The 23865-nt window shown below is 38.0% G+C and overlaps 1 protein-coding gene across 1 annotated transcript in view; it reads left to right on the top strand.

Moving 5' to 3' along the window:
• Positions 1–23865, top strand: part of RALGPS1 (Ral GEF with PH domain and SH3 binding motif 1) — a 3844659-nt gene that overhangs the window by 3531887 nt on the left and 288907 nt on the right. Inside the window, exon 14 of the mRNA XM_044058136.1 lies at positions 14636–14762. Coding sequence (XP_043914071.1) covers positions 14636–14762 — 127 coding nt within the window. The remainder of the gene's footprint in view (positions 1–14635; positions 14763–23865) is intronic.

The following is a 23865-nucleotide window of genomic DNA, read 5'->3' as shown; positions in this document are numbered from 1 at the left end:
CTTGATGCGGAGAATTCCTGATTCTGTGCAATTTTGCCCTATTGTGGTGGGAGGGCATGAAAACGGCATATGTGTTGATACTTTACAAGAATTACAAGAACAAATATTTCCAGACTTTTCTCTAAATGTCACAGACATCTGTGATACTACATTTAAGTCATCCTATTTACTTATTCTTTTATTGACATTTGTTTACTGGGAAAGTCCAACTGGGCCAAAAAGTGCCAATTTTCAGTGGAGGTCCAGGAGGAAAAGCTCCAGAATCACCATCTTTCCAGAATCAATTACAGATATTTTAAATCAGAAAGTATCATGTAACCCTACAGAACACAGGAGTAAAAATGTTGTAATGAGAAAAATACAGAATATGTTTCATAGTAGAGTGCAATGAAAACAATAGCCTGAATTTGAAAAAACATGAGGAAAAACTCAGTAGTCATATTTGCCACATAGATTAGTATGTGGTAAATGAGACCAGAGGCAATTCTAATAAGTTATTTAAAGAGCTATCAGGGATTACATGATTAGAGACAAACTTAAGTGATGTCTTAGTATGAGAGGTGCTCATATTATGGTTATAGAAGGACGAAGGATGGAGAGCAGGAGATTATAAGATGACTGCAGGGTAAGGTGTCTTCAGGTAGAGAGATGGTGTTCATATTATGGTTATAGAAGGACAAAGGATGGAGAGCAGGAGATTATAAGACGACTGCAGGGTAAGGTGCCTTCAGGTAGAGAGATGGTTTTCATATTATGGCCATAGATGGAGAGAAGGAGATAAGAAGAGTACAGAGTAGGGTGTCTTCAGACAGCTTAGGTGAGAAGGAAGGAAAGAGAAACAGGTAGAGGAAAGGTCTGCAGAGATGAAGTGGATAAGGTAAGGTGAGGTAGTGGGAAAAACAAAAGAAAGGAAGCTAGAGGCTGGAGAAGGTTGTGAGGGGTGACTTAGGTTGAAGGGGTTGAGTGAATTATAGTGAGTCAGTTCTGCCAGGAATGGTGCAGGAGCAGTGCTATGATTTTGTAAAGTATTCTTTTAGGGAGCAGTTGTTTGTCTTCTGATCTTAGAGTTCTTTTAAGGAAATACCTGTTGACTAAAGGGGTAAGAGATGGGCAGGCGAATGGTTAGTGTATGATTGTATGTATTATCATAAGTTGAATGTAGGAGAGGTGGAGGGGGGGGTCCAGCCAACTAAGGGTATGCAGAGCTTTACAGTGGTGGGTAAAGGTGGATGAATTAGTAGCAAACTTGGCAATTTTGTTGTATCAGCTTTCAAGTTTGTTTGTATAGATGATTGTAAATTCGTTAGAATTGGGTGTCCATAGAGTAGGCTGCGCAGAAGGTAGGTTTCGGCTAGAGTAATTTTTGTGTGTGTACTCAAACTGTTTGTTTCTCTATAGCATGCCTAGTTTTTGAGTTTTCATTGTTTGGATGTGGAGGTCAGATTTAAGATCATCATCTATTATGACTCCTAATAGTTTGGTGTGGTGAACTAATTGCATTTCAGTGCCATTTGTGGAAAAGATCTTGAAAGCTACTTTGTTAGAGGTGCGAGTTTTGGGAATAAAGAGGAGTTTTTTGGGGGGGGGGTTGAGTAAGAGTTGGGCTTTTATAAGCCAGGTTTCAGTAGAGATGGCAGATTTTGTGATTTCTTGGAGGGAGTTAAGTTTGAAGAGCAGATGATGGCAGAGTCTTTTGCATATTGAATCAGGGTGCCTTCACAAGAAGATGAATGTAGGTTATTGATAAAAATATTGAATAGTAAAGGCCAACGATGGATCTTTCTGGGACTCCTGTGCAAGTGAAAAGGTATGCAGAGATGGACCCCTACTATTTACAGCTTGTTGCCTGTCGGCGAGGTAGCTAGAGAACCATTGAATAGATGGAATTGATAGACCCATGGTGGAAAGTTGATTGAGGAGTTTTGTGTGAATGACCAAGTCAAATGCTTTTTTATATATCTAGAAATATTGCAGACACAAGTTTATTAAAGTTGTGAGCTTTAATGACAGGGTCTGTAAAGGATAGTAATGCAGTGGAAGTGCTGTGGTCTGTCCAAAGTCCATGTTGCATATTGGTGATTAGCTTATTTTGTAAGAGATGGTGGAGAACTTGTTGATGTATACCTCTTTCAAGGATTTTAGAGAGGTGAGACAGGATGGCTATGGGACAGAAGTAATGTCAATGGAATTACCTCGTTTCTGTTACATAAGGGGATAATACGTGCCATTTTCCAACATTTAGGAACATGGGACTCTGTAATTGATCTATTAATAAAAATTCTGATTTGGTATGCTATGGCATCCAGGGGCGGCTCGTGGCATCGGACTGCCAGACTGCAGCCCCCTCATCTAATTTTAAAGAAAATGTAAAAAAAAAAAAAAAAAAAGTACCTTTTTTTTGTGTGACAGACTTAGCATGTGTATTTTTTTGGTTGAATGGATCTCTCCGAGTCCGCAAATCGCAAGTACGCGCATGCGCACTTTAACCGCCTTGGGTTGCGGCAGTTTTAAATAGATTTTTTTTTGTTTTTATTTGCAGCCCGGGGGAGTAATTAAGGCATCATTGTGATGCCCAGAAGTCTATGTGGTTCCAAACCGCATAGAATTGGAAGGGGCTCGGACTGCGACATCCGCAGGCACGTCATGACGTGCTTGCTAGGCTAAATGCTGTTGATTGGTTGTCGCTCTCTTCCCGGGCTTTATGTGCTGGGAAAAGAGCGAGAATCAATCAGATAGTCAGTTAGATTGTGACTGTGTATTGATTCAATTGTGACTGTGTGACAGACACACGGGATTCCGGGAAGGAACAATTATTTTTTTAATTAATAATTGCCATTGTGGATTTAATTTTTTTTGGGGCGCTATACGGCTATATATTTTGTCAGCTGTGCTGAAGCAGTGAAGCCTGAAGGAAGAACAAGAAGAAGAACTGAAGAAAGAAGAAGAAAGAAGAAAAGAAGTTAGAAGAAGAACAGAGTGAAGGTGCAGAACTAAACTAAGTAATTATACTCTGTTATGTTCCTTTGAGAGAAGGAATCCCAAATATAGATTATATCTTCCTGGAGAAATTGTCATTTAAATTTTAATTCAACCTGACTGGTGCAATGTATTGCAATTCTGGAAAGGCTGAAAAATGGCATTTAAGATAAAGGTGTGGTGTGGATATATGAAACTATTACTCACTGAAAGTGACTGAACTGCAAGTGCATGCTGATGATGAGCATATATCTTACTCTTTTCTGCATCTTAGAATAGCTAGTGAGCTGCTGGGATGTGGTGTGCTTTCATTTTCTGTATTAGAGATTTTGTATAGGAAAAAGTGGAATATATTAAAATAAAGTTTATAGAGGTAAGAATTACAGATAGAGCTAGTACTCAGTAAATGAAATGTGTGGGAGTGTGGACATCCCAATAACATGCATTGTGCAGCCTATGTATACCAAGGAGTCAGGACACATGCTACAGTAGTAGTGTATTTGTGTATACATATAGATAGATATACATATACATGGGTCTGGGTGAATTACATTACAGTATACATTTTTAGATAATGGCAGAAGCTATGTCCCATTTGAAATTTGAGATTCGGCATAAAGCATGTAAAAAAGACGAAATGGAGAAAAAGGAAAACCTCTCATTCAGTCACATACAGACTGCATTTCTTTTTAAGGTTCTGGTGGTACTGCATATCCTGCATTTTAAAAAGGATTTGCACTTGGAGTGGTAACTAACTTCTGTCTACTTTGTGAATCCTTAACTGTCTCATGGAATGGCGCCTCTAGCCTTTTAGTGCAACTTAACATAATGGCTGTAAGCCACTAGCAACAAGCACAAATCTACTTTGAAGAGGTGTGTGTTTTTATAAAGTGGGTAACTATTACCCTTACTGTATATCTTTTGTTTTAATAAAACCACCAAAAAATGTTCATTCTTGCTTGCTGTGGCTTTGTAATATTTCATTTTATTTGTAATATTTCATTTTATTTGTAATGACATTAAAAGATATGAAGTACTGGCAGGGATTGTGCACTGTGCTTCCAAGCTGTAAGCAACATAATAAAGCACTACATTTTACTGCTACAGTTGTGTGATGGGGTGCTTCCTGCACTCCTTGGATGGATTGGGTGGATTCATCTGGACAGTATGCTGCTGTGAACTGTCAAAAACATTTACCTAATAAAGATATAGATGCAAAACATGACTAACTATGAACTCTAATAAGGTAAACAACAAGATGGCATAAGGCATTTCTGGTCCAAAAATAAGAATAACTAAAATAGCAAACCAAATCATCCCTTAATTCGATAAGTAATATTATTATGCTAGTAAGCTACTGCCCTGCCCAGTATGCTTAGATGGTAAGACTCTCCAACACCCAACTGTCCATTGCTGAGAGAATGGATGGATGGTTCCATCCCAAGCTTCAGGGTGCCTACCTTGGATAAGGAATAAATGGGATTTGCTATTGCCACTACAGAAGGAATTAATGAATTGTTTGGGTGTCCAGAGTTTTGCAGAATGCCCAGATTTTTGGTGTGTTCCTCATAAAATTTGTGGTTTCCTGGCAAATCAATACAGCTGAAGCTACTAAATAATGATATACATTTGAGTTTCAGACTTCATATCCTTCAGAAAATGCATGACAGAGTTTAAAATCTGTCACTATTTTTTGGGCCTTTCTTCCCCCATTTCTTTAGGCTTTGTCCAGATTTCTTGCTCCAACAGGTTGAGAGGTATGGGTTTCCAAAGGAATTATGCTGTGGGCAAAACAAAATGTTAAGCATTTGAAATGTTGGCACCCACTAGATCAAGTTCCAAAACACAGAGACTCAGTGGCAAAAAAAAAATGACTTGTGTGTATATCTATAAAATGTATACACACACACATATATGTGTGTGTGTGTGTGTGTGTGGATGGAATAGTGCCTTTTCTTCAAGATATGGTGATCTTAGAGTTATTATATGTAAGTTTGGGGAGGGGGGTAGGCTCCTGCAAAAAAGAAGTATAAAGGAGAAGAATGATGTTCGGGATTCACTCTTTTCCTGCATGTCCAATTTTTTTTTTTCATTGTGTCGACACTCAACATTCCATGTACCATCATTTCATTATGGAGCCCAAAAATACTGTATTTCTGAATGGACTTCTTCCCGTGAATAACTTATGTTTACTCCAGAATCTGTGGCTTTCCCTTTGGGTTAAGGGCTGATAATCAGCTTCCTTTTGTGTGGTCCTATTTGATACAGGTCACCAGAATGCCTTTTGCAATGCACAGCACCAAAATGAAGTCCATGTCTATTTTCAGAATGCTAGACCTTCTAGGTCAAGCAGTATATAAATCATTGTCAATACAGAGAAGCTTGTTAAATGTAATTTTGTTACAGTCTGCACCTTTACTTCTTCTACCACAATATGATATTTATGCAGAAGTATAGACAAGATCAGCAGAACCCTTTCCATGTTGCTGTGCTGTGTTTTCCATTTTAAGCATTTCTTTTTTTTTCATGAAAGTTTTGCCCTTTCTAATGTCTGGTTGCATTTTAACCTCTCCCTGATAATTGCAGGAATTTTTATATCAAATGAGGAGGAAGGATACATATATTGGTAACTCATGGACACAAATGACTGTGTGTGTGTGTGTGTGTGTGTGTGTGTGTGTGTGTGTGTGTGTGTGTGTGTGTGTGTGTGTGTGTGTGTGTGTGTTGAGGCAGGGATTATCAGCAATAACCATCAGTATCTATTTGTCTTTGAATGCCTAAAGGACTAAATTAAAATAACTGCATGCTTTTATCTGGTTTGGTGTAGACTTTAGTAAACTGCTATCAGGGTAATGTGAAGTTTTCTGCTTGCTGCAATTTTAAGAATGCGACTGCCATGGTCATTTATGTACTTGTCATTTTTCAGGTTATGTATTTATGTGAAAAGATATGTAGACATACCACCTTTTGAAATCAGATTTGGTAGATTTTATATGCAACTTTAACAAGTGCGATGCCATTAAATATATTACATGTATTACAATATTTGAATGTAATGTTCCTTTGCCTAAAATCTCCCACAATTCCCACTCTAATATAATATCACCCATCCCATCCAACTACTACCTTTCTTTCCACTCCACTAACTACCTTGATTATAGCAAGCTCAGATGCTCATAAGCCTAGTACTTATTATACAGTAGGAACTTCTCATTGTAACATTTGTTAATGTCTGTTATGTACTTCACAGATAAAGATTCTAGTTGATGTACTATGTTCTTCATCTGTAAATATGTTGCAAGTAATTGCTATGTAAATTGTTAATCGCTATGTAATCCAATGTAACTACTGTCTGTTTATTTTAACTGTGGAGCTTTTCTCCCCGGGCCTCCTCTGAAAATGGATCTACGTCCAGTAGGACACTCCCAGTCAACAAATTTAAATAAATAAATAAAATATATCACTAAAGCAAACAACATTAAGACCCGAAGTATCATGGTCCTCCTGTTTTTTTCCCTAAAAATCTGGACTGAGGAAGACAATAAAAAGCTGGCATTGTAGCTAATTCTAGTAGTGAGAGTAAAAAAGCTTCAAATAATCTACATTCTGCAGACATGATTTTGAATATCAAAACTACAGTTTCCACAGTGTATGACTCTTAAAACTTCACATACCAAAGCAAAATTTGCAAATTGCTTCTTAAAACAGACACGTCAAACCCACTCACTGAAGACAAACAATTAACATATACATCGCTGGCGCAAATTGTTTTCCTTAGGTACGTCAGTTTAATTATCTGAAATCATTAAATGTGTAATTATGTGTATCTTAGAATTTTGGCAATCTCTGAACAAGCTGTGCTGAAACAAAAGACAGAGGAAACAAAAGTCATTATGGGCTTATTATGTTTGAAGAAGGTATCCAGCAGGCGATTTCAGTTTGGCACACCAGATCTATCTCACTTATCCATTAAAAATAAATAAATGGAAGCTTTTGCAGGTAGAATATGTCAGGCCAGAATGATACAGTCATCTGAGCAGGTAACCACACCTTTTTATTTTTTTAATTATATAAAGATCTGCTGGAAAGTTATCTGCTCAGATTTTTTCTTTGCATAAAGCCGGTACTATTTTACAAGTTGGAAAACTAAGCAACAGTGATGAGCATTTCTGCAACATTCTGAGGTTCACTGACAGGTGTTTTGAGTTTCAGATTTCATACCCTACAAAAAATTCATACTGATGCAAGACCTACTGAACTTTATAAGTTTGTAAGAGCAGCATTTAAAATTGTCTGTATTTTTTAGACCTTTGTCCTACTTTTATTTATGGCCTTATCCAGATATCTTGCTCTGAGGTTGAGAGTATATGAAATGTGTCAGGGCAATCGCCATCAGCCAGAGACGTTTCAAATTGTGACAAACTTGTTGCACCCCACTCCCCCATGTAGTGACTCTGGATGTGTCCAAGCAAGGCAAGGAGCAGTTATACAGTGTACATGTGCAGACTACCTCCCCCCCCCCATCCAAGGTAAACACAAGAACTACAGTGGCTTTTCATCTGTCATTGATTTTGCAGAATGTTCTGTTTCTGTCATATTTTTATACTGTTGATTTATGCTTATTATTATTCAGAAAGTGCTTTTTGCTCTGTGTTTAAGTAGCAGTGCTTTAATGACCATCAGGTAAGCTTGTCTGATATTGTAAGATGCAAGTAAGTTTTAATAAGCAGTATTGCCAACATTGAAAGCCTTTCTGTTGTTGCCATGAAGAGAATACTTACATAACTAGATAACGTATAAGCCTTGGGTATTGAAATGCATATGACAGTATTTGTAATAAAGGACAGGATTACATTATGTTAAGCTCATTACAGGCTTTACCTGCAAACTAAACAGAATGCCAATCTATCATGTGTGGTCCATATCCTGTGCAGTAATCCTTTAAGCAATATATGTTGAGTTTGTTTCTTGTTTGCTTTTCATTTTTTACTTTGATCATGTTTTCCCCTTGAAACAAGTAGATAGTTGTTGTCAGGCAGCAGGTCTTTTTTGGATAAGAAACATTTTTACAAGTGGGAGTATCGCAGAGATTGCTACTTTCAGCATGTTACTTGGTACTTTAATGAAGTTGAATATAAATTATAATTAGAACTGGAGTGCAAGGAGAAGTGATTTAAGTGCTGCTTGGTTTTCTTATACTTGATTTTGCCTGGCATTCCAGTAATAAATTTAAAAAGTCATTTATTGTTTCATGCCTTGCATCTTTTTTGTTTCCATCTAGATATTAAGTAAGCTGTCAAGCAGCCAATGGATTGAAATATTTTTTTTTCTTCTACACTTCATGTCTTGATTGGACTCTCATAATGATGGTTTGGCACCCAGGGCAGCGTATTTAATTAAAGTTACATTTTTTGTGGTTTTGAGCATAGCTCCTCCCCTTTCTAGTTGGTCACACCCATTCCCATTGACTCCACCCATTCCGCTGTCTCCTGCAGCTCCCCTTTGATTTGAAGTCACCAGCCGCCACTGATTGCATCTGTAGGTAGATTTAGGTTTTCCTGGGGAAGGTTGTCGGCTGAGGAAGAACAAGATTTTAGTTTAAAAGCTTTTTTTATGAGAGTTATAGAAACTGGTTGAATTGTAAAGTGGATTGAGTTGTCTGTGTGTGTTTCAGCAAGGTTGCAGTTAGGTGATTTTTGTGAAGATGTGCTAGGGTCTAAGGTAGGGGAAGTTACCTGTATGGAAAGGTGTGTGTTAGGTGCGTTTGAGGTTTATTTAGAAATCTGTAATTTTATTGCATATGCTTCTAATTTGCAGTGACTATTTTAAACTTTCAGAGTATATTGTTTGTTTTGGGGTTTGGTTGGGACCTGGGTTGAGGTTCATGTCACCATATTGACGTATGGTGGAGAAAGATGGTTTGTTTATTATGGCATTTTTAGAAGAGATGGGTGGAAGTATTATCTTGACAATGGGACTAGCATTTATTTGTATTTTTTGGTTTATAACAGTGGCTTGGAGTTATGGGGAATAAGCATGAAGAGATTTTTGAGTAGCTATTTGGAAGATGGTTGATAAGTTAGGAAGAAGTAATGGTTGAGGTGTGCTTATTTGTTATTGCTACCAGTGGGGATGTTAAGAATGAGAGGAGGAGGATGATGAATAAGGTGATACAGGAGGGAAACAGCATGGTTAGTGTAAAAATCTTGCAGTATGGTGAGGTGCGGTTATGAGCAGTGATAGTGGGGAGAATAGGTAGGTTTTGAAGGGAAGGGCGCAGGGTGAAATTTGAGAAGGCATTTATAACAGAAGTGTGCGGGGATGGTTTTATGAGAACAGTTTGTGATTGGATAGTGCAGTTAGGCACAGGATAGGAGGATGAGTAGAGAAGGCGAAGTAACACTGTTATAAATATAGATATAGTGAGGGTGGGTTGGAATTGTGGGTAGGGCAGGAGAACAGAGAAGGATGGCCCATGGTGGATTAAGTACTAGGAACCCAATCTGTAAAATTGGAGTAAGACAGGGAGGTAAGATAAGTCCTGATGTAACACACACAAACTACTAGATTACTGTTAAGATACACCTAAGTTAGCTGTAATAGGTAGTATTGCGGTGTGTTTGGCTTGAAATGAGGATATAGTAGTTGAACAACTGAGATGAGGGGAAGGCCAGTGAGGTACTTCAGTGGAATGCAGTTATGCCTCTCCATCACCCCCCTCCCCCGATGGTTTTAGACCAAAATCAATCAATGAGGTAGTGTTTATGGATATGAAGAACAAGGTCTTTGAGCTCTAACTACTTGAGGTGAGTCACAGCATTTAATTTTATTATGTGCTTTAATTGCTTTTTACAGGGGAAATTTTACACTGCTGGAGTAAAATAGGCTAAAGTGTTAATTTAGCTTCACCTTAAGCAGTATAAGTCCTGTGGCTGTTGTTGGGGGTACATATTAAAATGTAAAGTAGTATTAACAATAAGATTAAAGTCTAAAGCTTTCCATTTCAATACTGTGCTGCTTATGTAAATTTGTCACCTGCCTTTGAACCATTGACTAATTTAGTTGCTCTGTTTTGCTGTAAAAGGCATGGCTGCATTAGAAAGAGTTGTGAATCAGCATAAGTTATTTTTCTCTCTGCAGTAAAGACAGTGGAAAACTTTTTCACACCTCTGCCTCTTTTATATCAGACAGTGAGCTCCTGTCATCAGCAGGACTATTTACACATACAAGATTGTCAGCAGTATCTGACTGCAAATTTTTCTGTCTGTGGTATGTCATGCAGGAGTAATTCCTCTGCAAATTCTGTTGGGTAGTCATTTCCTTCCTTTGATTCCAAAGTAAGGAAATGAAAGTTTTGTAAAGTACAAACAGGTTTCGGGTACTTACACAATACTGGAACCATACTGTAAGGAGAAAAGCACCCTAAGAGTTGAGTTAAACTGTAGAAGGTGGAGCTTTTCTTAAAGGTAAATAAAGCATAAGGACATGATGGGCCATGTCCCAGAATCCTCAGGAATCAGACTCTGGCACCCCCCCCCCCCCCCCGACAGAGATCAGCAGCAGAACATTTACTAGTTCAAAATTGCTTAAGTTATGGAGTATAAAAGTGTAATACCATTGTATAAGGAAGGAACAAGAAACATTCTGTGGAAGTTCAAGGATATTTGCTTAACAGTGCAGGAAAAGGCATGGCTGGAATCCATAGCGGAAGATTGGTGACATTCTTAAAGGTCAGCTGTCTCCAGGTTAGACATCACAGGTACATGACCAGAAGGAGCTGGCAGTTAACTCTGATCACGTTTTGTGACTGGATTAGAAGTGAGTATGACAGATAAATACCAGTAGATCTGGTCTGCCCAAACATCTGCAAGACCTATGATTTCCCCAGTGAGTGACCTTTATGAAAACTGAAGCATTGAGGATAAAACCAAGACTGAGGAAATAGGCTGTAGCATGTTTGAATACTAGGTACAGAGGTTTGTGGGTAGATAGTTGATACCACACTAAAGAAAACTGATTGATTAGTGAAGTCCTTCAGGCATCAGCCCTGGAGCCAGTACTCTTAAATGTGTTTGCTTTGGACATATCTAAGGGAACAGAGAACAAGATTAAACTTCTTTGCTAATTCCACAGTGATAGTGCAATAGTAAAGGATGGGAGGAAAGGCTAAGGAATATTTTTTTAAAAGATGACCAAGTAAACAGAAATGTGGTAACTGAGGTTCCTTCCAAACAAATGTAAAGTACAACACAACAAATACAACAGCTCTAGTGGGCAGCATCACCTAGGAAAAGTGGAACTGATGGTAATAGGCTAGGAAGAGGATGTGGGTTGTTGAGGACAGTATGACTTGACCACTGGGAGCACAGTGAGCAGAAAGCAGCACAAACAGAATTCTGGGGTATATTGTCAGAAGGATACATTCAGTTATACAGGACTTTTAGTTAAACTGCATCTATCCTGAATACTGGGTATACGTCAGGGGGCCAGGCAAAGAAAGCAATGCCTATCTGCTGGAAGGGGTATAATGAAAAACCTCCAGAAAGCTGCGACATGTAGAGGGGAAAGGGTATCACTAGAAACTAGGCTAGCTACCTTACTTTTCACTAGAACAGAAGCAGAACAATCATATGTTCAGGTATGTACAAAACAATAAGGCTGCAGAGCATTGCAGGCCTTGCCAAAAAAACATATTCAAAGGTTCTGTCTAAGCCTCAAGACAAGATATACCATGGAGAATTTGTGGCTGCCCATCCAATTGTCTAGGTTTACCTTGAAAGTGGCAGGGGTGTTACTCTACTTGACAAGTAGTGGAGGTTTGTTCCAGAGGTGAGGGGTACAATGGGATATGATTCTATCATGTCAATGTGTCCCATTTTTCTGCTGATGAAAATTTAGTTCCTTTAACCAGGTATTTGAGGTTAGATTTATTTTGTGAAGAAATAGGTTGTCAAATTGTGTTGGATCATTCATGGCTCAGAAAGGAGAGGATTCTACAAGAGGCTAAGTAAAGAGAGAGGGCTGCCAGTCTGTCCTGATAAAGATTTTTGATGCCACTGATCTATCTAGTTATACATTTCTGAGTCCTCTCAAGTTGAGTGATGTTTAGCCAAATAAGTGCCGTAATGTGCATTGTATTCAATAATACGTCTAATGATATAGGAGTGAATGGGAATTAAGACTCGTTTGGATCTAGTTGCAATATCTTTGGAAATTAGATAAGCTATGTAGGAGGCTTTGCAAACTACTGTGGAGACGTGATCAACAAACAATAAGGAACTATCAACAAGATTGCCTATATTAATTATAGAGGTGCCTAATTGTAAGGGTTCATCAACTGTATGGTAAGAAAAAATGTTCTGTTTTCCAAAATGACTTCTTCTACTTATTTCACATTTTAATTTGAGACCACTGTCCATGTATCAATTGTTAACATGTTCTAGCCCATGATGGAGCAATTATGGTTTAAGGGAAGATCAAATAACCCCCAAATTGCAGTTGCCTGTGAAATTAGTTAATCATAGACAAGAAATATTTTTCTTGAGGTCTGAGAAATAGATGCCATATAGAAGAGGGCCCAACACTGAGCCCTGTCGTACATCATTCGTAACTTTTATACTTTCAGAAATGGAGCCTGCAACTCTAATCACAGTGGTTATGTAAGATAACCAGTTAGCAACGCAACACAGGGATTTATTTTCAGCTTTACAAATCTGTTGATACTGCTGCATGGGAATAGTTTCGTGTCTATATTATCTTATCAAAGTTTCAGAATATCAAGTCTGATATGGTCGACACCATATCATCAAATTCTGAAACATCGAAAGATAAAAAAAAAAATGCCTAAACACAAAAATAAATAAAAACTTACCTTTGCTGCACCCCCCCACACACACACCCTACTTAAATATACCAGCTCCGAGACCACACTGCATTGAACTAAATGGAAATCTCCCCTTACGGAGATTTCCATTTAAGCATACTATGTTTTTTGCTTTTGCTAATCTGGTGCCGACAATATCAGCTATGATATTGTCGGCCTTCGACAACGTGAAGTAGACCCATAGTTTCAAAGGCCTTGGCCTGGTCCTGATATGTTGTATGTAGTGCATAACTACCATTGAAAGTTTACTTATTCAAAGACATTAATAAGCTTAAAGAGGCAGGATCCCCCACTGACAAAAACAAATTGATGACGGTACAGGGTTAAGAGCTTTTCAATGTCCAGATTAATGCGATCTGAGGTAATATGCTCCATAGCTTTACATGTGAGGCTAATGAGACTAATGGGTCTACAGTTAACTGATGAAGAGTCCTAGATTAAAGAGATCAAGAATGGGTTCAGATAGGCCATATTTGGCAGATATAGGTGCATATGACTGTCAGGAAGGAGAAAGGTTAGACGAGATGAGGGAACAGAGGCAGTGGACTGAAGGGTGAAAGTCTTTCTTGACAAAGTTGTTAACTTATACAATGGGTGGTAGAAAGAAATTCCGCAGAGAGGATTTGGGACAGGTAGAGATGGAGGGGATGTACAATGTCAAATGCATTTAAACAGTAAAATAAATAGGCTTATTGATTTAATCTAGTATCATGATAATGCACAATGTTTGCTATGTCTAATCTAAATAAGCTGTCGATAGCAATGTCTGGAGATATTACAGCAGTTCCCATTGTAACTATATAGTCTTACCTTTATAAGACTGTCATCATATTCAGGTCCAAGTAATTTGAGGGGCACTGATATGTATGAAGTACAGTACAGAAAATAAACAAGAAGGGTGGATAATAGAAATATGCCATTTCGTGATGAGTATGCATAAGGTTTATTCAGTAGACTTATAGTAAAATTGAGAATTAAATATAAAGGCTGTTATTGGCTAAACAGGTGAGTAGTGCATGGAGCTACCACTAATTTTATTTATTTTATTTATTATTTTTATTTATTTAACATTTGTTGACCGGGAAAGTCCGTCTAGGTTCCACAGATCCTGTTTTCAGCGGAGGCCCGGGGAGAAATGCTCAAGAAGCATGTCTTTGATCTGAGATGTAAAGTATTTCAGAGCCTAATTATTTAGTAAAACAGTTCAAAGAGAAGTAGAAGAGTGAGATGGTTGAAGAGAACTAGAGGAGGAATAAGGATGCACAGATATAGCGTACAGTAATTTACATCTAATAAAAGGGTACACACAGCACTTTTTTTTTTTCTTTTTGCATGATTTTTTGTGGTATCAAGGCATCATAAACAGGATGTAAAAGGATCAAGGCAAGGCTTAACTGACCGACCCCAAAAAGAGTCAGGCTCTGCAGTCATTAGAGAGTTTCACTCTCATTTTTGGTTAATTGCTGAAGCTCGTATTAGTATGGTTGCATTTCATGAAAATTAAAAAAAAATCGGTTGCCAACTAGTTAAGAGTTATTCTTTTGCTTAATTTGTTAGCCACAGAGACTGAACCATGATGGAAAGATAAACTCGCTAAAATAAACAAAGGTGGTTGGATTTTAGGCTTTTTGTTTTTAATTTTAGTATGCATATTGCATGGCAAATAACTCACAAATCACATTCCAGCATCTTTGAAGTGCTTTGCAGTTTTAAGGTGTTTTGTACTGTCTTTTTTATGCATTTAATTGTGAATTACAGTTTTACTTATTTTTGCAGGTCCTTCAGAAGTGTCAGCAACAGTGAGATACAGCCGGAGACCAACTTGTCCTGATGCGTCTGTAGCTGCAAGCCTCCCAACACCTCCAGTAGCACGGCATCGAAAAAGCCATAGCCTAGGAAACAAGTATGCTATTTATCACTTCCATTTCTGAATGCAACACTTTGTCCACTAGAGGGAGCTTCATTATAAAATGTGTCTTCATATAAAGTACAGAGTCACATTCATGTACTTTATGATCGTTTTACCAAGCAGTTATTTTGTTGTTTATGTACCTCTTGAATAAGCTACAGTAAATTTTCTAGAATGATGGTTTTTGAAGTTATCTATTCCTTTTCTATTATGACCACTTTAAGAGCAAATGATGACACGTACATACAGTTTTTCCTTACTGTGATCTGAGATTTTCGGGAAACATTAAAATAAATTAAGTATTCCAAGTTTCACCCTATGATAAGTAAGGCTACTATATTGGGCATTATGCCTGGTAGTATGCGAGTTGTGGAAAACATCATGTGTACATCTCAGCCTGTGGACTATGTTTCACATATCCTGAGTTCTTTATGAAAATAAACCTTGTAGTGTTAATTTCCAGTCAGATTATTTTTCCATGTTAAATGTGCCTGTTTTTGAATGAATACAAAATCTTGACAACCCAAAACATATTTTTATTATTTTTAATGTTTTCTGTGTGATTTCCATACTGTGCCATACAGTTATAGGCTGAGACTAATAATTAAAATGGCACTATATTGTAAACCTCATATGTGGCGGTAGTCCAGCACAGCTAACCATAACATGCTGGTTCTGTCCCTCCCCAGTAACATGACATACATTTAGAGTGCACTGCTGTTATCAGCTAGTATGCCATAACCGTTGTCACACTTGTCAAATCAAAGAGCAAACTCTCTAAGCACCTCTTCAACTTCATGTTGAGGTAGCTCTGTTGAGGTAGCTGATAAATGATTAATCTCATACAGCTCCGGCAAAAGGAGCCCTCTTTGGTATGTGTTCAGATAAGATGCGAGTCAGATAACACTACAGGTGAAAATGCCAAGATTTATTCATTCATTTTCAGTCCTATCAGTTTGTGATATGTATTCAGTGAGAGCAATAGTAACCGTTCATTTTTTTGAATCCTGTAATACCATTGACATTTTTGCTGCAAGCAGATAGGAGGTGCAAGCTGTGTCATTGTGTGCCCTAACTATCAAATTGAAATGAGAAGCATTATGTATTTTCTTGATAAAGTAGTTACCATTATTGCCTTAAACTGCTTATTTTTTCTGTTTGGTACTTGCCTGGAGTACTTGGAAATCTGCATGTTTTCTCTGCTACAGTGTAAAGTTTTCTCTCACATCCTGAATATATGCTGAATACATCCTGTGATGGACTGGAGAAACCCCCCCATCTACCTTGCTCATGTATGTTCACCCTAACACTGCTCTTGCTCCTAACCCCAGCCAAACAGATTGCCTACAGAGAAATGGCGTGTGTGCGTGTGTGTGCATGTGTGTGCGTGTGTGTGTGCGTGTGTGTGTGCGTGTGTGTGTGTGTGTGTGTGTGTGTGTGTGTGTGTGTGTGTGTGTGTATATAGAGATAGACAGCTAGGGAGATAGATATAAACACACACCCAAATATCTATACTCAAGACAACTAATTCTTAGTATTTTGTGTTTACATTTTCTTGCATTTTAACTCGTATGTATTACAGCGTCCCATGGTGAAGACATACCAAATCACTGAGTCAGTAGCATAACTAGGGTACAGCTAAGGGGGCAGCTGCCTTGGGTGCAAAGTGTTGGGGGGCAAAATTGGCCAATCTGAATTGCTCTTTATTGCATACTGACCTTTAAAAGCTGGTATTGCATTTGCTTTCAAACTTGGTGGCTGTAGCACACCATGTGTGACCTAAACTGTTGCAACTTCTACATTGTAGCAAGCAGTTTGCTATAGTTTTAAAAAAAAGATTAATTTATTAACATTTGTTTACCGGGAAAGCCCGACTGGGACAGAGCCCATTTTCAGTGCAGGCCTGGGGAGAAACGCTCCAGACGCATGTCTTTAGAATGTAGGAGGAAACCAGAGCACTCAGAGGAAACCCACTTGAACAGAGGTAGGACATGCAGACTCCACACAGAAGGCACCCCGGCCAAGAATCAAAGCAGAGAACCTCTTGCTGTGAGGCGACGATGTTAACTACTGCACCACCCAAAGATCTTCCCTTTTTAACTGAAACTTGAGCTCTGTAGCACTGCATGTGAGATATAAACTTTAGTAATTACTTACTATAGTTTAAAATAAATATTTATTTATTTATTCTTTTACTTACATTACAAAATGTGTGGAAGGAGGATTGGGTGCAGTGGGTGGAAACTACACCTGATTGGCTGGAGTGGGGGGGGGGGGAGTGTCATGCATCTGGCTACCTGGTTAGTGTGCCAGTAGGAGGAGCTGTAAGTGTTCAGATTGGATGCTGTATCTGCAGGAACCAATCATGCAGTTTTGCAGAAGTTGTTTTATTTGCTCTTCACTTGAAGAGCTGAGAGGTGAAGTGCTAGTTTGTGCTACTGGCACAGGGCACATGTTCAGCCAACTATGGTTCTGCTCTGAGTTGTACTTCTAGCATTGAAGCCCAATGCAGCACAGCAAGGCTCAGTTAATTAATGACATATGTGACAAACACATTAACTATCTTTTCCCTGCCTCTCTGTGCTGCACCTTCATAGCTAGCTGTGAATCATGAAGAACATGTTCAGTATGGCAGTGGAACTATGGTCATTGCCATGATATGGAAATGAAGGAATCTGGTGTTTTGATAATCCCATCTTCTGGTGCAGGATGAGAGAGTCACTGTTTGGAGGTGTGGAACATATGCAGATGTAGTACCAGGTTTTCTTGCACTATTGGGCCTTTATGTGTAATCCAGCACTGATGTGCTTCTCATCTCTAATAGCGGAATGAAACATCAACTGGGTGGGTGCAAATGGTTTGATCAGTGTCAGTACATCTGTGGTAGGTATACTGGTCTTTGTCTATACTTGTGTAGTTCGGCTCCACCTGTATTTCATTGGAGGGGGTCACATGTATTTGTATTTCATGGATGTAGTGCAGTTGCTAAATAGCGGGATAAGGCTTGCATACAGTGTCTTACCACATTTCTTACCATGGTCTATTAATCACTTGGGGATTTGATATGGCATGGAATAGCATACTAGTCCTACTTTGTGGCACATAATGCTAATGAATAACACCCAAAGTGGTAGCCCAACTTGCTGTATCCCACAGATTCACTTCTTAATACATAATCTCATGAATGTGTAACCAAAAACACCATCATTACAAAACTCTTCATGTTGTTTACTTAACTCCTTTAATTTTTCATCACTACAAAAGAAAATAATTCAAGCCTGCCACTTCTTCAAGCTCTAGGATAGTAGGCCCCATAACTCTTGTCTCTCGAACACCACCAGCAATCTTCCTGTCACTTAATACTATAAGTAGGTTAAAGTGAAGGGGGCCTGACTGCCCTAGGTGCTAGCTGATATGGGGTGCAATCGGCACCTAAGAAGAGTTCCTTATCAATTTGTAGTACAGTGTTGTCATTCATTAATATAGTTGTTGTCAGTATTAAGGCTGTTTAAATTAATCTCTTAGGATGTTAACTGCAGCAAAGAACTATGATATGCTCTTTTCTGCAGTTTGGAGGACTTATTTTTCAGTCCTTGGTCTTCAACTTTGGGATGAGATGGAATATCAGTGGGGAACTGCCAAAGGCACCAAATCATCTAGGTACAAATATGCAGTCACTGGCCACCTAATTTTATAAACTGATACAGTTAGCCTTCTGCACCATCGTCCTCAGAGTAACTACCACCACTCATCCGTATCAACTGCCCTAGATCCATGCATCTTCCCAAACCTCCATTAATTGTCACAGCTACTGAAGGACCCTTAAGTAATCCCACCCAGCAGTTTAAAACGTCCTGCCTCTGTATGTAATGAACCTTACTTCACTACATTGCTTCAGTAAACAGCTTCAGAACAATATGTCTGAATGGATATTTCGTGGCATTAAGTGACTCCACTCTTTGATTTTTCTGTCTGTTTTATCTACAGTCTTCCAACAGAATTGTCTGTATATATGTATGTAAGTGCATACACATGTGAGCATATGTCTGTGTGCATGTAAACCTGCATATGCATGAGGGTGTGTTTAATGCATGCCTGTGTATTCCTCCCCCATTATGGAATACCATTATAGAATGACTCTGCCTTCCCTTGAAAGTGTCTTTGCCGCTGCTTGGGTAAATTCACTAAGCCAAGTGGACCTGCTGTGTCATTACCTCATAGTAAAGGATTACACAATACTAATGTGAATAAATTAGTAAAATTCTTAGTAAAGCATATATGTATATACTGACACCAATTTCACAGTATAAGTGCATTTAAATTTGATGCCAGTAATTTTAGTTGCATTGATGTAAATGTAGTCTAACTGCAAGCAGGAGGACCACTGGCAGTGTCAGCTGCTACATTAAAAGCAAATGTTTTAGGTAAAATTAAGGCACAACTTTCTTCAATGCATTTGTAAAAGTGATAAACCTGTTCTACAGTTTGATTTATAATTTCGTACCATTTTTACATTGAGCTTAGAAAAGAAGGGCAGTGCTGTGCCTCTGTAAAAATTCAAAAAGGCTAAGATACCAGACCAAGATCAATTTGGTTTATACACTCTAGGAAGTTACTTCCATAAACTCTAGGCTGATGTTCTTATTGCAGTTATCCTTGCATTAACACTGAAAATGCAACTAATTTTGACATTGTTCTTTTACTTTATTTACTCTTATTTATTGTCTATCTGACTTATTTACTTGTAGGTCCCTATTGTTTAAACTGCATTACACTTTGCTAATGACAGACAACTCTTTTTAGTTTTCCATGACGAGACTTGATTACAAGTTGACTGCTTAATCTAGGAAATCTGTCTCGATTGTCTGTTAAGTTCCATAACAGTGTAATGCATCAGATGTTGGGAAACACAATCCATTATCAAACATAAAATATTTAAATGGCAGACATGTACATAACTAAAGAATTTGTATTCACTACCACAATTAATATCTCTAGTTTCCCAAACCAGTAGCATGCTTCTTATCCATGTTACATTTAAAATATTTCAAAGATGTTTAGCATCAAGATATGCTAAAATAAAAACAAAAAACATATTAATTACTTAGTTGTATTTTAGCTCAGTGCTTATCTTTAGAGTCAAGACTGTGTGTGTGTTGAGAGATGATCACATGACTGTGTGTGCCCGCACCTTGTATTTAAACATTTTGAATAATCACACTACTTCCTGATATAAAAGAAGTATATATATTTATAGTTTTATCTATAATACCTATCAGCAAGCCCACCTGTTTCTGGCTATCTAATGCTTAGACTGGTTTCCTTGAAACTAAAGAGTCGACATAAAGTGCAAGGGCAGCTGGTTCTTGCTTGAACATTTTGGACCTTTGTCACAAAGATGTTTAGTGAGCTTATGAATATTCACAGCTAGCCAATGAAGTTTAAAATGGGCATAAACAGTTTTTTGTAAAATATGGTATGAAACAGTGTCTGTAGTTGTAAATATGATTAGATTTGGCTAATACACTTGATATCTGTATCTACCTATCTGTCTAGATTTATACATGTATATATGGGTGCAGCAGATGTGGTTACGGTACACGTATATATGGGTGCAGCAGATGTGGTTACGGTACACGTATATATGGGTGCAGCTGATGTGGTTATGGTACACGTATATATGAGTGCAGCAGATGTGTTTACGGTACACATATATATGGGTGCAGCAGATGTGTTTATGGTACACGTATATATGGGTGCAGCAGATGTGGTTACGGTACACGTATATATGGGTGCAGCAGATGTGGTTACGGTACATGTATATATGGGTGCAGCAGATGTGGTTACGGTACACGTATATATGGGTGCAGCAGATGTGGTTACAGTACACGTATATATGGGTGCAGCAGATGTGGTTATGGTACACGTATATATGGGTGCAGCAGATGTGGTTACGGTACACGTATATATGACTGCAGCAGATGTGGTTACGGTACACGTATATATAAGTGCAGCAGATGTGGTTACGGTACACGTATATATGGGTGCAGCAGATGTGGTTATGGTACACGTATATATGGGTGCAGCAGATGTGGTTACGGTACACATTCATCATGTGCTGCATTTTTTTTCTGATAATTTTTGTCAGTGTGAGTGGTGGTATGTTATAGACAAACAGTGTGACTGTAACGTGTTAGGAGCTCAGCACTTGTGTGATCCTGAAGTTAGTATATTTAATTTTGGGTGATGTGGAGGGACTGTGTTGAAGCATTCTTTAGTCCTGAATGATTGCATTTCTTGTTTTATAATAAGGTTGTTGTTAAAAAAAAAAAAAAAAAAAAAAAAAAAAAGCATATTAAAACTTCCCATCTTTTACGTTAACAATTTAATAACACTTAGTTTTACTAACCTTACAAATATTTTCTGTGCAGTAATGTGGAACTAATTACTTAAGAATAATTTTTAGCAGGTCAAACCAAAGAAGAATTCTTCTAATCTCATTTAACGCACTGGAATTTCAGCGGGGGTCAGTCACCACTGTAGTCTACCCAGGCTCTCACTTCCAGTAAAAGGTATAGGGGCTAATTTTTCCCTAATATACAGTGTTCCTTTTCCTTATGAAATTGCTAGGTGAGAATGACTCCTTTCAGTATCTCTCAACTGTACCTCATTATGAGAAATGCTCATTTCAAGTCTTAAAAATTCCATAAAGAAAGAGTTTGGCATATATTCATTGTTAGAAATGTTTTTAATAATTCTTCATGGTGAATCATACTGAATAGTATTGAATCATTAAATTTTGAGTATGAAAAGCCTGTTAATAACATGCTGTAAGCTTCTTAATTGAAGTTACTCGAGTAAGTATTCGACATTTTGCCCATTTTTCCAACTTATAAGAAATATTTACATTTTTGTGGCAGAAGCTTGAGAGCTTTCCTCCTGTCTCTTACCTCAGTAGATTCAAATGAGGGTTAAGTTGCAGAACTAGTGCAATCACTTTATCAGCAATGTTTAAATTTCTATAATACCCCCACTTTAGACCTTTAGCTATGTATTACTTTTTCTCGGTGCGAACTCCATTGCACTGCAGTGATAACGGTTTGCTTTAGACCTAAAACAATGCTAATAGCTTGCTGAATGCTCCTATATGAATGTGTGCACATAATTATAATATCGCTCATTTCCATCTCATTATACTGTCATTTGCATACCATGCCAGCCAGTTTTGCACGACCACAATGACTCTCTCTCTTATTTGCCCACCCCCTACATGCCTCACTCATCATGAAATTTTGCCATGTGCACTGAGCTATTTGTTTCTGAATGCTAGCCCATGTGTTTCTGTGATCAACATTACCATTGTTGTCCGTGGAGGAATGCAGCCATTTATTTATTTTTTTTTGTAGAAGGATCTCAAATTTCTAACTTTTATTCAGTCTGTGTGCATACATACACACGCATACATGCACGCTCACTAATCAACATCCAAAACACACACACACATACATATTTGTACATCACTGAGAATTTTTCCTTTCCAGCCAATTGAACGCTGTCTTGTGTCATCCAGGTTTTGAAGAGGATTATCACATAAACCTGTGTCTCAAATTCCTGGGAATAGAACAGAGGGACTAACCCGTGGCCCACGCAGAGAGAGAGATGCTGATTAAAAAGTTGTGAATGCGAAGAGTGGAGATTGCATCTTGACAGCTCATTTTTACTGTAGGGAGATTCAGACCTTTTGCAGCATGTCCTCTTCTCTGTATTTAAAACCACTGCCATTTCTATATTGAAGTCATATTCCCTTAACAGTGTCTGCAGACGTGGTAGCTCACTGTCCTTTTTTTTTTCCTCCACAGTTCCTTTTTCCACTGTCTTTTGCACTAGACATTTCTGTCTTTGACATTCTTATTTCTGCTCACTGTGTTATAATCCCTTTCCGTTTCTTTTAAGGCTAACATAATATGCTTTACAGTTTCCTTCCCTACTTTCCAGATTTTTAGAATATTTCTGTATGTTACTTACGGACTTCTTCATTTGATTACTTATGTGTCGACTGGGAGGGGTTGTTGAGGACTTCCATTTTTGTCTGTCTGCTGTTTCTCCTACGGCTTGTTCTCTTTATTTAAGGGATAACGCTCTCACAGGAGCTGATTTTGCCTTCATCTGTTCCTACTGCATTTCCCAGGGTATTTTTTAGCTTTGAAATTTTCTTCACTTTTGGGAATATTGTTAAAATTAAATTCTGTTTCAGCTCCATATCAAAACTCACTTTACAGTTCTACCAACTTTTGCAGTCTTAGAGGCTTTTAAATGTAAATTATTTTGATTTCCTGTTGCACTACATATTTTCTTGTTTATATGTAGAACAAACTAATTCTTTCACTTCAGTAAGGCATCTCCTTTGGCTTCCATTTTAAGTCTTATAGCTTTCCTGGGACTTTGTATGCTTTACTGTAGACTTTCCAAACTGCACTAATGTTTAGACATTGGGAGTGTTGTTTTAGCCATCCACCATTATTTCATTCCTAGTACATGTATGTCTGAATATACTGAAAAGAACAAAAAATGGCAAGAACCACAGACACACTAAAAAAACTCCCTTCCTATACACCCTGTCTGGATAAGATCAGATAAAGCTGGCCGTGTTGTGGTAATGGATAGAAGTCTTTATAATAATTCCATGCTACGTTTATTGAGTGATGTTGATACCTAGACTCTGATGTCTTAAGACCCAAGTAGATGTTTTAATAGGGTGTATAGGAATTTACATAATTGTTTAATAGGACGTAATATTAGTATTGAATTGTGTAGATATTTAGTATGTGAAAACCCTGTCATTCCTGTAATACATGGTCTCCCTAAAATACATAAAAAACCCACACAATGCACCCTTTAGACTGACTGTATCTGGCAGACAGTAGTGCACTGATAATGCATCTAATTTTGTTGAAAAGCATCTTAGGAGTGTGTTAGTAGGAAATATGCACGTGTTAAATGACAAATGTCAAATAATCAGCAGACATCATATTTATTGGCCACTTTGGGCATGCAGTCTTTATTTACCTGTATACCAAATGATACAGGTATTGGTATG

Source organism: Protopterus annectens, chromosome 16.part0, assembly GCF_019279795.1.
Source record: "Protopterus annectens isolate FY-2018-M chromosome 16.part0, PAN1.0, whole genome shotgun sequence".
NCBI classification, from domain to species: Eukaryota; Metazoa; Chordata; order Ceratodontiformes; family Protopteridae; genus Protopterus; species Protopterus annectens.
The sequence above is the reverse complement of the archived record's forward strand: the minus strand, read 5'-3'. Positions and strand labels throughout refer to the sequence as shown.